At 41.4% G+C, this 17,515-nt stretch overlaps 1 protein-coding gene across 2 annotated transcripts; it reads right to left on the bottom strand.

The window, feature by feature from the left end:
• Positions 1–6,176: 6,176 nt before the first annotated feature.
• On the bottom strand, positions 6,177–14,823 carry aifm2 (apoptosis inducing factor mitochondria associated 2). 2 transcript variants are annotated; one of them, XM_038960455.1, is made up of 9 exons: positions 14,742–14,823; positions 13,054–13,235; positions 12,834–12,949; positions 12,486–12,605; positions 8,758–8,850; positions 8,544–8,652; positions 8,053–8,205; positions 6,692–6,892; positions 6,177–6,570 (listed from the first exon to the last, which is right to left on the bottom strand). In XM_038960455.1, the coding sequence occupies exons 2-9, from the start codon at positions 13,223–13,225 to the stop codon at positions 6,419–6,421; spliced, it is 1,116 nt and encodes a 371-aa protein (XP_038816383.1). In that variant the 5' UTR covers positions 13,226–13,235; positions 14,742–14,823; the 3' UTR covers positions 6,177–6,418. The 2 variants fall into 2 exon arrangements, with proteins under 2 accessions (XP_038816383.1, XP_038816384.1); XM_038960456.1 differs by lacking the exon at positions 8,053–8,205.
• Between the last annotated feature and the right edge of the window lie 2,692 nt (positions 14,824–17,515).

The following is a 17,515-nucleotide window of genomic DNA, read 5'->3' as shown; positions in this document are numbered from 1 at the left end:
ATTTAGACATTCATTTGCTTTCCAAAGCTAATAAACATGTGGAAATGTGAGCAGCGTCTTGTATTCCTAGTTGAATTAGGGAGCGTGAACAAAGTACAAACTTTTTTTACATTCAAATTTCAATAGCTCCTTGGTCATGTGACATACTTCAAGGTCCAGAATGTCCACTGACTACTCTTCTATATTGCACACCCTTTAGTTTGTCAATTTTCATCTCACAAGATTTTACATACATTTTTCCAAATGTAAAGTTTCAATAGCTCCTAGGTCGTGTGACTTAGTGACTTCAAACAAGGCTCAGAATGTCCACTGATTGGGCCTACATATTGCACAAGCTTTAGTTTGTCCATTTTCATCTCACATGTTTTTACATGAATTTTTCCAAATGTAAAATGTCAATATCTCCTTGGTCATGTGATCTAATTACTTAAAACAAGGTTCAGTATGTCCACTGACTAGCCTTCTATATTGCACACCCTTTAGTTTGTCCATTTAAAAAAAAATTTTTTTTTATCTCACATGGTTTTACACAAATTTTTCAAATGTAGAATTTCAATAGCTCCTTGGTAATGTGACCTGGTGACTTCAAACAAGGTTCAGAATGTCCACTCAGTGGGCCTACACATTGCACACCCTTTAGTTTGTCCATTTTTATCTCGCATGGTTTTACACAAATTTTTCAAAATGTATAATTTCAATAGCTCCTTGGTCATGTGACCTACTGACCTCAAACAAGGTTCAGAATGTCCACGGAATGTCATACCTTCATATTGCACACTGATGTTTTTCTACTTTCATCTCATGATATTAGACTTAAATCTGTAAGCTTTGCAGGCCTTCATTTTACTAGGGTGTTTAAAAAAAACTTTTAAGTCAACAAATGTTCCATCCTTGCAATAACTATCTTTCACATGGACACTGAAAAGTTCCGCAAATGGCTGTATGTGGAATGGATCAAGGACAGGAGAGGTGTTCAAACAGAGGTTCTTAAAGGAGGGCGCACAGGTAGGCCTCATGAAAAACAGTGTTTCATATGCTCTTTTTAATCACAGTAATGCTTGATAACGTGAAAGAATCCTTTTTATAGCATCACTTTCATATACTGTACATTAAGACAAATCCTTCTACGTTGAGAATTAGAACCCAGTTTACATAACCTGATAATGACTTGATATTTGAGTGCATTCACAACAAGCCACCTGCAGACAACTTACAAAATGCAATATTGCATTTGAGTGTTCGTTTTTCTGATGAAAATAGTTATTTGATGCATGGCCTATTTCTAACTGGGAAAATAAATTCCTATGTCTTTTGTGAGTAAAATCCTTTCCCCAAAATTGATTTAGGTACATTTTTGTGAAGAGGTATGAGGGTTATGATATGGGTCATTTAATAGTAAAATCATTTAGGGGATCAATACATTTCTATATTGCTTCCCCAGTATCTGCATGAACCATCAGGCCAAGTGTTTCTGGTTGACCCTGGTGGACAGAAAGAGGAAGGAGGAATCGGAACACGCTGCATTCAAATTCAGGTCTTAGTTATTCCATTGTACTGGATCTAATACATATTAGCATTTTACATACATTCATAAGTGTAATACTTTTTTATGACATACTGTGAAAAACTCTCTTGGCTGCTGGCTCTGTCACTTTCAGACATAGGCAGAGCAGACTTGAACCGCAGGGGTTCTCTGTAAAGAGGGAGTAATCCAAAAGGCACAGACACACCCCTTGACTTTCAATTGGCACCGTTGACCTGTATGTATTCTCTCCTGATTGCCAGACTGTGCACCACAGAGCCAGTCTGACTAAAGTGCCAGAGGTATGAGGAGAGACATCCTCCTTTAGTATTTATGGGAACAAATATTTCCTAACACTTTGGATCCTATTCTTGGACAGTTAGAAGACACAATGCATCAATGCAAAAAAAAGTGTATTACTAATTACTGTCCATGAGTAACCTCAACCTTATGGGTCTAAGGGTGTTTGGGCCAATAAAGTGCCAACTCAATTCTACCACTGACTTGTCTCTCATGCCCCTATGAACGGGGACACAGGGCAATAGTTTTTAATCTAAACCAGCCCTTTTTTACTGGAGTACACTAACCCCTAACTGGGGCTCTTTTCTTGACACATAGTAGCAGTTTACCAGATAACAAGTCAAGAAGAACAAACAGTAGATTGTTGTAAGGGTGTATTACGTCCTGTGCTGGCCCCATTGTCATATACATTCTGGATTCTGAGTGGTAAAATCATTGCTGAAAAATGCCTTTATGTATGTGTATACATTTTCCGCCAAGACAGAACTGCCAAAGGGGGTAGAGTTGCAATCTACTGCAGAGACAGCCTGCAGATTTCTGTCATGCTATCCAGGTCTATGCCCAAACAGTTCGAGCTTCTACTTTTAACAATCCACCTTTCCAGAAATAAGTCTCTCACTGTTGCCGCTTGTTACAGACCCCCCTCAGCCCCCAGCTGCGCCCTGGACACCATATGTGAATTAATTGCCCCCCATTTATCTTCAGAGTTTATACTGTTAGGTGACCTAAACTGGGATATGCTTAACACCCCGGCCGTCCTACAATCTAAGCTAGATGCCCTCAATCTCACACAAATTATCAATGAACCTACCAGGTACAACCCCAAATCCGTAAACTCGGGCACCCTCACAGATATCATCCTGACCAACCTGTCCTCTAAATACACCTCTGCGCTCTTCAACCAGTATCTCAGCGATCACTGCCTCATTGCCTGCGTCCGTAATGGGTCCGCGGTCAAACGACCACCCCTCATCACAGTCAAAAGCTCCCTAAAACACTTCAGCGAGCAGGCCTATCTAATCGACCTGGCCCGGGTATCCTGGAAGGATATTGACCTCATTCCGTCAGTAGAGGATGCCTGGTTATTCTTTAAAAGTGCTTTCTTCACCATCTTAAATAAGCATGCCCCATTCAAAAAATGTAGAACCAGGAACAGATATAGCCCTTGGTTCACTCCAGACCTGACTGCCCTTGACCAGCACAAAACCATCCTGTGGCGTACTGCATTAGCATTGAATAGCCCCTGCGATATGCAACTTTTCAGGGAAGTTAGGAACCAATATACACAGGCAGTTAGGAAAGCTAAGGCTAGCTTTTTCAAACAGAAATTTACATCCTGTAGCACAAACTCCAAAAAAGTTCTGGGACACTAAAGTCCATGGAGAATAAGAGCACCTCCTCCCAGCTGCCCACTGCACTGAGGCTAGGAAACACTGTCACCACCGATAAATCTACAATTATCGAGAATTTCAATAAGCATTTTTCTAAGCTGGGCTTGGTTTCCACCTGGCTACCCCTACCCCGGTCAACAGCTCTGCACCACCAACAGCAACTTGCCCAGACCTCCCCCATTTCTCTTTCACCCAAATCCAGATAGCTGATGTTCTGAAAGAGCTGCAAAATCTGGACCCCTACAAATCAGCCGAGCTAGACAATCTGGACCCTCTCTTTCTAAAATTATCCGCCGCAATTGTTGCAACCCCTATTACTAGCCTGTTCAACCTCTCTTTCGTACCGTCTGAGATCCCCAAAGATTGGAAAGCTGCCGCGGTCATGCCCCTCTTCAAAGGGGGAGACACTCTAGACCCAAACTGCTATAGACCTATATCTATCCTACCCTGCCTTTCTAAGGTCTTCGAAAGCCAAGTTAACAAACAGATCACCGACCATTTCGAATCCCACCGTACCTTCTCCGCTATGCAAATCTGGTTTCCAAGCTGGTCATGCGTGCACCTCAGCCACGCTCAAGGTCTTAAACGATATCATAATCGCCTTCGACAAAAGACGATACTGTGCAGCCATATCAATCGACCTGGCCAAGGCTTTTGACTCTGTCAATCACAGCATTCTTGTCGGCAGACTGAACAGCCTTGGTTTCTCAAATGAATGTCTCGCCTGGTTCACCAACTACTTCTCAGCTAGAGTTCAGTGTGTCAAATGGGAGGGCCTGTTGTCCGGACCTCTGCCAGTCTCTGGGGATGCCACAGGGTTCAATTCTCGGGCCGACTCTCTTCTCTGTATACATCAATGATGTAGCTCTTGCGGCTTGTGATTCTCTGATCCACCTCTACGCAGACGACACCATTCTGTATACCTCTAGCCCTTATTTGTACACTGTGTTAACTAACCTCCAGATGAGCTTCAATGCCATACAACTCTCCTTCCGTGGCCTCCAACTGCTCTTAAATGCAAGTAAAACTAAATGCATGCTCTTCAACCGATCTCTGGTTTTGGTGGGATGGAGTTTTGGCTTACCTGGTGGCAAATTAATTAATAGACCAATAAGAAAGAGTTCCAAACCTCTGTCAATAACAGTTCGTTTTCAGTTTTCCCCTCCCCACTCAGACCACTTCCAGCAAAATTGCTCTTTGCCAAGAAGCAATTGTTTTGTTGTTGACCATTTTAATTGAAAACAATCGCATGAAGGTACTTAATTGTTTCCCAGAAATTATGAGATACAAACAGCTGCATTGGACCTTTAACAATTTTGAGCCTACAGCAAATACTGTAGGTTGACTGCTATGTTAAACAACTGCAGTAATGGTTGCTTTGGTTGTCAACTGCCTCGAGGCTATTTTAGTCTAGACTGTAGAAAAACAGGGATCTCTAAAAGTTGTCCCAGGTGAGGCAGGCAGCATGTGAGGGAGGGCCAACTGCGCAGGTGTTTTACCTAGTTGCTCTGGAACTCGCCCTTTCTCCAAGACATTTATTTACACAACCAATGTTTTAAAAGGGCAACTGAAAGCAAAAACCAACTTCTCTGGGTGAAAATGGCCTGTGGCATCGATATTAGTCAAACATTTATTCTAGTGCCAAAATTGACCAAAGTGTAAGAATAATTGGTTCTAAAGTAATTATATTCCAAAACTGAGTTCTGTGAGGTGTAACTAAGGTTGTCACGACTTACATGAGCGTTGGGTTACAATCATTCCCACTTGCCCACTAACACGGGATTCTAATGCCTGGGTAGAATTGTCATGCACAGAGAAACAGCTGCGGTGATTTGCGCTCAATCAAATCATAGCAGCAAACAGTGAGATAGTCCAAGGTTCTGCATAATGGTTCTCAGACCTTTTTTTTTTTTTTTATATAAGACAACACGTCACCAATGTTATGTTGAAACACTTGGCCCCTAAGCCCTTTATGGAGTGGTCACTTGCTGATGTGATTGATAGTGATCACTTCAGTCTGCCACTGTTTTGGGCAAAAATGAGAATTGAGACAATGTGCCCTTACATCCCAACTGCCACTTGTCAAAATTCCACATTTCAAGAACTCATTAGCAGGTATCTTGTGTCCCACCGTGACCTGTTTTGTAACATGAGTTGCTATAAAAACATGTGTAATGGATTCGCACAAAAAAAAAGTTTAGCATTTTGCGAAATTTGAGTGCGTACCCATTACACATCTTTGTATGAATTTGCGTGCCAAGCTTCTGGGAGTGCGTGATGGTTCTTTTGATTCACTATGAAACATTGCCAGACAGACACACTCTGGTAATAGATTGTGAGAACATTGTTAAATAAAAACTGCACCCAAGCATGTCGCCAGTGACTTGCTAAGTTGATTTAACTAACATGGCCTGCCTGCTCAATGTGCCTGCTAGCTACTAAAGTTACTAGCTTCATTGACAAACAGAGATGGAACTTACCTAGTTAGCGATTTTGGGCACTGATTAAAAAAACGTGTCGCAGCTTATGCTTTATTTACGATAGTCTAACAGCTTGCTGATGAAGTTGTAGACATGTTCAGAAACCCGTCCTGAGCCAGGCCAGCCTGCAGCTGACTCAATACAGTCTGCAGTGCACAGACTAGTTTTTCCATTCACATTTTTTTTACTTGAAATACTGGACCAAACACCTAAGCTAGATGTAAAATTTCACAACTAAGATCTCTTCTGCATAAATGTGAATTAGATTTCTTGATTAATTTTTCTGACCATTGAGGACATTGTAGTGGCTGTTGTCGCTATCGTCAAGAGGGACAAACAGTAACTTTCGGGGTACGATAAAACAAACATAACACACTCCCATCGAACCACACCCAAGACTCAAATCTTGTTTTTCAAAATGAGCAGCAGAAAAACGAGTTCAGCTCAGTTGCTCTTTAAATTGTATCAAATTACAGAAATATATTTAACCATAAAATTCAGATTTATTTTTTATTAAGGCATACGTTAACATTCATTGGCAAAAATGGACATTGTACAAAGTTTGCATCACCTTGCGTAGAAATATTTTACAAATATATGGTCTCATATCAATAGTCATGTCAGAACGCCAAAACTTCTGCAAGCTGTCACCTGAGTAAGGCACTCTGTCAAGGCTGTGCCGGCACACTCATGTCTTCGCTCCACAATGTTCTGTATGGCACACGTTAAGGAGCTTTCTGACCCATTTCCTTCCAGCTTTTCCACAGCAGTAGGTTCTTGCTCTTGCCCTGGGTTACAAGGCAACGGGGAAGCCTCAGCCCATTGAACTGGCCCACTCCATCATTATGGCCCATGGCTAACAACATGGTCACACTCCCTGTCAGGAAAACATGTGGACATATACCCATGATAGAATGTTCTATAGTCAGAGATTAAGGTCAAAACAATAACATTGACAGAAGTAGGGTTTACAGGAGATTGGAGACAGTCTCAATTACCTGGGTGATAAGATTCCAGGGGTTTCCCCATCAGACTGTTGGTGATGTTGGTAACAGCAACCCCAGCGTGGAGACCTGCATGATACGCCATCTTAGGCTCGTTAACATTAGCACAGTCCCCAACAGCGTACACATTGTCATAGCCCTCCACCTGCAGGTGCACATTCACTTTCAGGGACCCATTCTCTGCTAGGCATCCATCTGAAATATAAACAGCGAAACTTCAGTAAATGCATGTAGATAGTGTTTAGACTACTGTACATTGTGTACTAACATGCTGAACACTCTGCTCGCGTCATGTGCGTAGCCAGGCGCTACAATAGACATTTCTTCTATTTGTGACACGCTGCAAGTCCCACCTCTCCCATCTCCTCATTGGTTTGTAGGAGCATATACCCACATGGGTGATTGAAAGATGAACTTAGGTCCACACTCCAGTCGGTAGTGGTAATGTACCTTAAAGTTGGTTGCCAACCGTCATATAAAGTCAAAAGAAGAAGCCTGAAGGAGGAGAAATTACAATATATATTTTTTTACCCTTTTATCTGTGGATTAATTGTCAGAGTAGAGGACTTTGTGCATTTCAGGTAAAATAACAACCCAATGTTTATATCCCAGGACAAATTATCTAGCAACAGCAAGCTAGCTAAATTGCCATAAATGTTTATTGCTTTTCGACCTGTCCCCAAATTAATATAGTTGGTTCAGAATTGATTTGGTATTTCAACCTGCGTGTCCTGATCGCATCTGGTGTGGACAAAAAATCAACATGCGTGCGATGGCGCATGCAGTCTGGTCACCTTCCTAATATTGAGTTGTGTAAAGTTGGTTGGATTTCCTTTGGGTACTGGACCATTCTTGATACACAAGAATTGCTGTTCTTGACACAAACCGGTGTACCTGGCACCTACTACCATACCCTGTTGAAAGGCACTTAAATCTGGTCTTGCCCATTCACCCTTTGAATGGCACACACATCCATGTCTAAATTGTCTCAAGGCTTAAATCCTTCTTTAACCTGTCTCCTCCCCTTCATCTACACTGATTGAAGTGGATTTAATAAGTCATCACTAAGGGAATTTTGCTTTCACCTGGTCATCTATGTCATGGAAAGAGCATATGTGGATGGGGAATTTAATATGCAAGTTCATCATGAAGTTTCTCTAACCAGCCATCTTTCACAGGAATTCAGGTGATTAATTGAAACGTTTTATATATCCAGCAAAACTGTTTAACAGATTTTGAACTCTCCTGTAGTAGTTTTATCAACAGCACTTTGAGCAGTACTTCTTGAATTTCTGGGCTGCCTTGGACTCAGATGGCATAATCCCTCCACCTAGTGGACAAGAAAGACAACTCACTCAGGGTGGAGCTATAGGCATCAGAGTTAATCTTCATGCCTGTGCAGCAGATGACGAGGTCTGCAGTGATCTCTGTATCCTTGTCTGTCATGATAACCATGTTCTTGTTGGTCACATTGAGCTCCAGTACAGACAGGTTAGAAACTTTCTGCCCTAGAGTCAGATGGAAAGGTGAGGCCACAGTGTGAAAGATAAGTTAAAATACATAACAGCAGGTGAATTGCACTGAGATTATAATTATAAAGTGTTTAGCATGAAACAGATGATCAAAGAAAGGTTATCTAGGCATTTACTGTTTGTGCCAGTCACAACAGACAACCTAATTCCATATCCAATAATGAGGAAGGGAGGCAATCACCCTCTGCACACACATGAGCTCTTAGACATTCTCTGTCTGCTGAACATGACATAATCAAAACTGCATTTTCACTCTGACTGGTGATGCTGTGTCACCCTGACTAACATTTCCTCAGCCAGACATAACCTCTTACCCAGTAGCAGCTCCACCCCTTTCTCCAGCAGCACCTCCTTAGCCTGTTGTCTGACACTGGGCAGCAGCTCTGGGTCGGCTAGGCCAACATGGGAATGGATCAGGATCACCTGGAAACACGGGGGTGTTTGAGAATGGAGGGCAAGCTCCATTAGTTGTGCTCCAACCACAAGTCTCTAAGAGGTGTTAATAAAAGGGATGTAGGATATTATTACCTTCTTGTCTGGATATTCTGTTTTGATCTCTGCAGCCATCTCTACACCTGTGGATCCACCACCTACCACAAGAACCGAACCTGCGGCCTGGACCTGACCAACAGCAGGGAGAAATCAAACACCTGTCATTTACTAATATTTTCATAAAAACACATGAATGTGGGTACAAAAATTGTCAAATGTATTAAAATACACTGAACAAAAATATAAATGCAACATGTAAAGGGTTGGTCCGATGTTTCATGAGCTGAAAAAAGATTCCTGAAATGTTCCATATACACAAAACACTTATTTCTCAAATTTTGTGCACAAATTTGTTTACATCCCCGTTAGTGAGCATTTCTCCTTTACCAAGATAAACCATCCATCTGACAGGTGTTGCATATCAAGAAGCTGATTAAACAGCACGATTACACAGGTGCACCTTGTGCAGTTGTCACAACACAATGCCACAGATGTCTCAAGTTGAGGGAGCATGCAATTGGCATGCTGACTCTAGACAGGAATGTCAGTGTTCTGCCATGGCCAGCGAAGAGCCTGGATCTCAATCCCATTGAGCACGTCTGGGACCTGTTGGATCAGAGGGTGAGGGCTAAGGCCATTCCCCCCCAGAAATGTCCAGGAACTTGCAGGTGCCTTGGTGGAAGAGTGGGGTAACATCTCGCAGCAAGAACTGGCAAATCTGGTGCAGTCCATGAGGAGATGCACTGCAGTACTTAATGCAGCTGGTGGCCACACCAGATACTGACTGTTACTTTTGATTTTGACCCCCCCTTTGTTCAGGGACACATTATTCCATTTATGTTAGTCACATGTCTATGGAACTTGTTCAGTTTGTCTTAGTTGTTGAATCTTGTTTTGTTCATACAAATTTACACATGCAAAAAAGAACGTTTCTTTTTTGTTGAGTTTATAATTGTGTTCATGCTTATTTATAAAACACAGACTAGCCAGCTAGTATTATAGTATTTGGCTAAAATTCTGCTAGTGGTACCCCAATGCCACACGCGACAAACTGAGTGTTCATTTTCCAGAAACAATGTTCATTGATATTCTCATTTTAGTGGTGTCTGCTCTGCTTGCAATTTGAGTAGTAGAGATATAAAAAGGGTATTGTTAGAAAATTGAACTTCTCCTCTACTACTGAAGCAATACGGCACAAGGGGGTGTGGTATATGGCCAATATACTACGGGTAAGGGCTGTTCTTATGCACAACGCGGACTGCCTGGACACAGCCCTTAGCCGTGGCATATTGGCCATATATCCCAAACCCCAGAGGTGCCTTATGGCTATTATAAACTGGCTACCAACATAATTAGCAGTAAAAAATAAATGTTTTGTCATACCCGTGGTATACGGTCTGATATACCATGGCTATCAGCATTCAGGGCTCAAACCAAGTATTTAAATCAAATAATGTCTCAATTTGTTTGTGTCCATATGACAAATTATGTTGGACCAAACCTCAAATACAAACAGCAAGTTGAAACCTCTGTCAGTGAGGAAGATGTGATCTCTAAACTTTGTTGGCGTAAGAAGTAGGGGCTTGGTATGTGTAAACCATAGAGAAAGAGGCGAAGCGAGAGGTTTCACTCACTAAAATCTGTCCAAAATAAGTCCAAAGCATTTCTATGGGCTTATTTTGGACCTAAGCTTGTCGCCTGCCTTCACGCCTTTGGGACAACTCACCCCATTGTTAGGGTGGAGACGTGCATCTCTTCATTATATACAGGTCTCTGGTGTAAATGTGGAGGTGCACAACACATAAGAGCGAGAGACATGAGAATAAGCAGACGTATACACTCAAAAACAAAAAATATCAAAACCTATATTCTTGCGATAAGCATTTGGAATATCGAGCAAAAACATTAATTCAAATGATTTTGATGTCACCCAGCCCTACCTCTAACGTCATTTTAGAGAATTTGGCAGTACGTCCAACTGGCCTCACAACCACAGACGAAGTGTAACCACGCCAGTCCAGAACCTCCACATCCGGCTTCTTCACCTGCAGGGTCGTCTGAGACCAGCTGATGAAACTGAGTTTGCACAATGAAGAATTTCTGCACAAACTGTCAGAAACAGTCTCAGGGAAGCTCGTCGTTCATCCACCGCCATCACCTCATGTTTCAGCAGTGGTGGGCCGTCAGGGCCTGCAAGGCCTTCTCTGCTGGCCTAAACATCATCAGAATATAATTTTTTTTTTTTTTTTAATATATTTTCCCACAAATATGTATTAAATTATTCCCCAGAGTAAGAGTTATACTCTTCATTTCATAGCTTTCCTCTTGGTTGCACTGCTTCCAGCCCCAGGTTGAGATTTGGAGGGCTGGTCTTTATGTTAGATCTTTTATCCAATCATATTCAGCCATCATGTGTTGCCAGGGGTCTAAAATCTGCCCTCAGGCCTTCAGAATCAACAGTGCGGGCGCTTGTAGCTTATAGTGAATGGAAATGAAAATTTAGTGTCAACCAATCAGCTTTAGAGTTGGCTATTGTACGCCTGCTGGCTGGCTCCAGTGTTACACAGGAGCCAGCTAGCAGGCGTAGTGCGTGCACGTCTTTTGATTGGATTACCAATATTGAGAGGCAGGTCTTATGGGCAGGTCTATGCAGATCTAGGAAACTGAATTTGATAAACGAATTAATTTGCATACTACTAAGCTGTTTTTTCAACCCACAATGGCGGAAGGAGGAGAAGATATCGATTTGGTCGAGGATATAATTATAACGCCATTCTCAAGACGAACTTTTCAAGAAAAGTTAGACATTGTAAGGAGAGGTCGCCCGACGCCACAAAGCCTGTCACAGGCGGGAAAGGGGTTAGTTCGCTCGCCACTTTCAAAGTTTCAACTACGAGCGCTGTCAATGGCTCACAGGCTCCGAGAAACACTGCAAACTGTACTGCTGGGAATGCCTATTATTTGCAAGTGATCGATTTGGTGTTTGGAGCCACACTGGCTTTGCAAACTTGAGTTGTCTAACCAAGGCAGCAACGAGACACCAAAGTACGGCTGGGCACTTACAAGCAATGGTGCTTTTGAAAACTTTTGGGGACACCGGAGTGGATCTACAGCTCAAAGAACAAGCGCGCAGGGCAACGGAGCTGCACAATGAAAAGGTGAAGGGAAATATTGAAAAGACTCATTGATTGTGTCATGTTTTTGGGTAAACACCGTTTACCCAAAAATGTCAATTTGTCAATTTCAAGGTGACGCAACACCTGGTTATACTGCGTTTCTGTCTAAATGTATAGTGTCTAGAGCCATGGCATCATAATGATGGTAATAAGAGGTGGATTAATTCGGGTGGGACTGTGTAGTACCTCACTGAAGGCCCAGGCCCACGGCACGCCACTGTGTTTCAGCATGATAATGCAAGGATCTGTACACAATTCCTGGAAGCTGAAAATGACCCAGTTCTTCCATGGTCTGTATACTCAGACATGTCACCCATTGAGCATGTTTGGGATGTTTTTCTGATCCACACCTCTACCTTTTTTTGTAAGGTATCTATGACCAACAGATGCATATCTGTATTCCCAGTCATGTGAAATCCTATGATTAGGGCCTAATGAATTTATTTCAATTGACTGATTTCCTTATATGAACTATAACTAAAATAATTGCAATTGTTGCATTTATATTTTGTTCTGTGTAGATCAAACATGAACATTAAGTCTGCACCAACAAACCAGCCCTGGGAATGCACTTCCATGAAAATGTACCTCCTTCACAATGTCCTCATACTTCTGGATGGCTGTCTGATAGGAGGCCACCATGTTGTACTTCCCCGGGAAAGGGCCGTCTGTGCCAGTGCACAGTATAAGGTGTGAGTAATGAACTTCCTGTGGTGTAAGACAATCAATGACACAGTCAAATTACAGGAACAAACTGTCACGTCTCCAGCCTGTCAGAAGCTGTCTGCTTTGGACAGCACACCACTGCATATGCCTAAGTACAGAGAGTAGACCAAGAATACAAAGCCGAGTTGATATTCAGCAGCTAGAACTGAACTGACTAGAGAAAGCGACATTACATAATAAACCCCAGCATGCTCATATAGTCTACTGTACCTTTCCTCCATCCAACGCTACAGTCTGTGACACTGGGTCCACCCGTACGACTCGCCCCTGAAGGAAATTCTCTCCAAATGTCTTAAAATATGGGATGAAGGTCTGCTGGGCAAAGCCTGTGAGAAAGTAACTAAATATGTCAAAGGTTCTTTAAGTGAGAATTGTTATATCAGTGTTTTTCCAGTGATGTTACAATTTCCAATGGGTCAAAGGTTCTCACCACTCTGAACAGAGGCACGGAGGGCAGCCACATTGTGATGAAAGGCGTCACGGAGGTCAATGAGGGTGAATGGTATCCCCCTGGATTTGAGCTGTTGTGCGGCGGCGGTGCCACCGAAACCCCCGCCAACCACCACAACATGAACATTGTCTACAGATACCTGGCTGCCCATTGTCTGTAGGCTATGACGATAGGGGTGAAATGGTAATGAAAACTTTATAACATTTCTGGTATGAAAGAAATGTAAGATCAAGAAATACTCCCTACGAGAGTCAAAGTACTCTCAGAAATAACAAATTACACTGTGTACACAAACATTAAGAACACATTCATACTATTGAGTTGCACCCTCCATACACAATCCAAGTCTCAAAGGCTAAAAAATCTTTCTTTAACCTGTCTCCTCCCCTTCATCTACACTGATTGAAGCTGATTTAACAAGTGACATCAATAAGGGATCATAGCTTTCACCTGGATGCACCTTGTCAGTCAATGTCATGGAAAGAGCAGGTGTTCTTAATGTTTTGTATATACAAATATGGAGTGAAAATAAAATATTGGCCTACGCCAATTGGGCTGATAACAAAAAACCTTTAACCTTTATAAATGCATACAAATCATAACACATTTATTTGGATAAATACTTAACAATGAGCTATTGATGGGCGACTTTACCTGGCATAGAAAATGAGTTCTCGTCAGGACACTTTCGTTCAGAGGCGCTAGCCTAACACAATCACTTCAAACTAGCTGCACTCCTTTCATTAGACCTGTTTTCTATTGATAGTTCTTTGTGTAATGTAATATATATTCATAACAATTATGCTAATTCATGATTTCGATACCTGCCCGTCTCATCCCGACAGATTCATTACTATGGGACAGATGGAGATCGAATTTGAATATTGAAACAATGTTGCAAATGTCGGCGAGACAAAGTTTATACAAATCTCTGCTGTTGAAAACAAAATGTTAGTCTAAAAGAAATGTGAGATAATGGCTAGATGCTTTTTAATTGTGGCGAACAAGTTTATAGATTCCCTGTCTGGGCTAATGAGACAGTGGATTGCGCAGTCAGATGGAACAGAGTAATTTGGCATTTTAACGACATATTTAGCTGGTGGTAATTTGTGCAATAGACACCGGATGGCATGCAGTTTAAACCAATCAGCATTAGACCCACCCGTTATATAAAAGACAACAATGACTTAGCAGTTTAAACAGGAACATTTAATGACAGTCTTCATCTGATACATTTACATCAGAATATTGTAACATTTCACACCTTGACATATTCTAGCGAGTCAGTGACCGGCTTAGCCATAACAGTTAATTGCTTAACGTTACCTTTTACGTTAACATGCGATGACACAGTAGAGTAGCTAGGCTACTCTAGAATTCGTTCACAATTCAAGAGCACGCTCTGTACCTAATACCCTGTGCCTCGGAACCGTGGTAATATACATTTACAATGAAATATTGTAAACTCACCGAGAAAAATTACAAAAAATGTCCACTCCGAAATGATTAACCAAATGCCCTTATTCAGCGACTCTCGATCAAATCTAGTTCACACATTTGAGCTACCCTAGTTTCTACTTAAAGCAAATACAATATAGGCACCACTCAAACTCAACTTTTATTTACATATTGAAAATATAATAACACATCGTATAGAATTAACTTACCAAAATGTAGGCTACAACCGTTTCGTCGTTGGTTTCCCGTCTTCTCTCACTGTTGCCTAATCCTCAGTAAGGAAAGTAGCTATTGGCTGTCCTAAAAGTCGCTAAATGGCGTAATCGCCTAATTTGCATAATTGGCCATGTGCATGTAATTGTGATGGATGCTGTAGGAGAGAGGAATAACATCGAGAGACAAAAAAGTGAGTAAAAAACACGTTAAATATAGTTAGAACTACAAATGAACTTTCTTCTGTCGATTCTTGTTTTTTTTATGTCACAATTGGAACCCTCCTCCTTTATCCGGGCTTGGGACCGGCAAAAGTGACCCAAAAGAGACACTCTAGCGGAGTTACTTAGTTTTTAATTTTATTTTTAATTTTATTATTTTAATTTTATTTTTCTTAATTTGGTTTGGTTTTAACCTTACCGTCCACTTAGGAGCCTACAACAAGTCACAGTAAAACATGACATTTTTTAACCATTACATTTTTTTGTATACAATCTACATTAACAATCTAAATGGACCAAAAAGAGACAATATAAAAAACTGTCAATGGCAATGTGTGAGAATTATGGTAACTAGTCTGGCCCTAATTCAGGTTAATTGTTTTTTTTCTCTCAGAACCCCCTCCACACACACACACACAGGCTGTGCTGGCTCACAGAAAGAGTGGGTCATCGTCATTTTGGTCAAGGCTCTCTATGGCAGGTTCAGCAACTGAGGGAGCTGACTTAAATGAGTAAGCAGCTGATGTGCCAAAAATGCATAACATTATCAGGCAGCTGGTGCTCATAGCAAGTCTCACCAGACAGCTTCAGTCCATATCGATGTACAGGATGGAGTTAAGGGTCTGGCAAGGACATCCGGTTTCTAAGTTTGCTTTTTACCACACTCATCTGGCTGAATACTCTCTCGACTTCAGCATTCGAGTGTGGTAAGGACAACACAGACACAGCAGCCATGGCAAGTTCTTGAAACGGGTTGATATCAGCTGCATTCCTGAACTTCCAAATCTCACTCCAGAATCCCAGTGTTTTTTTTGTCTCATTCCATTTACTAAAATGGATGGCACGCCATTGCTGGACAATCTTGTCTATCTCTGCAGGGGAGTAGCCAAGGAACTTGGCTATTTTTTCTATTTCTCCAGGGCTCTTATTGTGCTTTAGAGTTTTCTCCACATTGAAAACTGACATGTACTGCAATGCTTCGATGTTGTCTGGCAGTCTCACCGTCAACTCATTAGTGAGGGAGATGGTGAAGGCTACACACCGCTTTCGGACATTGTTTTCATCCTCAGGCGCAAGGTGGAGCTCAGCTGCCTTTGATTCAAAAAGGTAACCAAGGTACGGTTTGGGACTGATGTATCCATCTATTGGCCCTTTGAGTACATCAACATTTGCCAGTGGATTCAGCACCCTGCTGCTCACAGACTTGATCAGGCTAACCAAGCTGTCAAGTAGCTTAAGAGGATCTACTTGCTCTCCCTCAAAAGCCTTGATGGCCAACTGTACCTCACCCAGCACTGGCTTCAAAAAAGTCAGATACAATATGTTTTGAGGATCACTGTACATGGAGTATAAAACCTCAGCCATGTAGCAGTGTTCACTGGACTTGGTGACTGCGAAATGCAGCCTAAACTCCTCGCTAAATATAGCGACAAAGTTGCTAAGTTGGCAACACTGCTCCATATAGTCTAGGCTACAATTTTTTTTCTCACTGGGGATAGCCTGGGCAGCCGCTAGTGGGCTTTATAGAACCCTTGGGGTGTTCTCAATCACGTTTACAATCGCACAGTATTCCGGATAGTAGCTCTTATCCCGCTTAAGGTCCTATTCGGGAGAAATTGTTTACATGCACCTTTGATATCCCGCTCACGTGTATCCCTGCACCATGAATAAACAGAATATTCCTCATTTAAATTCATATGGGTTAAATGGAATAGTAATTGAAATCTGGACACTGACTGTAGGCCTATAACGCTCTAATATATTAACTCATGCAGAATTATGCATTTCTTGCAGTAAAATGACAAAACAAATTATAATTTTGTCTTGGGAACGAGAGTGGAGAAATATTATTGATTTATTTCAGCATCTCTTGAAAAAATGCAAATGCTTGTGTAATGTGTTATCTTTGCAAGCAGACATCATTTCAACCACATAAAATGTGCACCCATGACGAACTGAAGTCTTATCAAAAACCTGTTTCATGTTTTCTCGCTTTTCATTTACTTAAAACTGGTGAAATTGATGACATTTTGCAAAAAACTAATCTTTCCACTGTTTTGGAGTTATTGTGTTTTCTCCCTGGTCCCTAAAAGAAAAAGAAAAATTTAGCATGTGTTAAATAGATTACTTATGCATTAATTCTATCAATGTAAGACATTGTCATGGTGAGAAATAGTATATTTAATCTTCTGGGACAACAAGTTATGACAGAAGAGAAGCTGCATGTATCAAACTATAGCTGACAAACAAATGACCTACCAAATGTTGGAAATAATAAGCAGAACGTTGTCTAAATTAGGGGTGAAAGTAGCCCGGCTATATGGTCCAGTACAGAGTATCAGCAACATAAACTATGATGGAATTATAGTGGATCGAACTGATCAGGTAGCCTACTTTTTTTAAGTGATTTGTTTGACAGATGACATCACACAACACCCATGATATGCGAAACAGCTTGCACAGACCAGAAAAACAACAGTTAACAGGATAATATGTTTACATGCCACAGTTAGCCAATATCTAAGATCAGCATATCCCAGACATTTTAT

The sequence above is a fragment of the Salvelinus namaycush genome, chromosome 22, assembly GCF_016432855.1.
Source record: "Salvelinus namaycush isolate Seneca chromosome 22, SaNama_1.0, whole genome shotgun sequence".
Classification (NCBI taxonomy): domain Eukaryota; kingdom Metazoa; phylum Chordata; class Actinopteri; order Salmoniformes; family Salmonidae; genus Salvelinus; species Salvelinus namaycush.
This window is presented reverse-complemented; position numbering and strand designations above follow the sequence as displayed.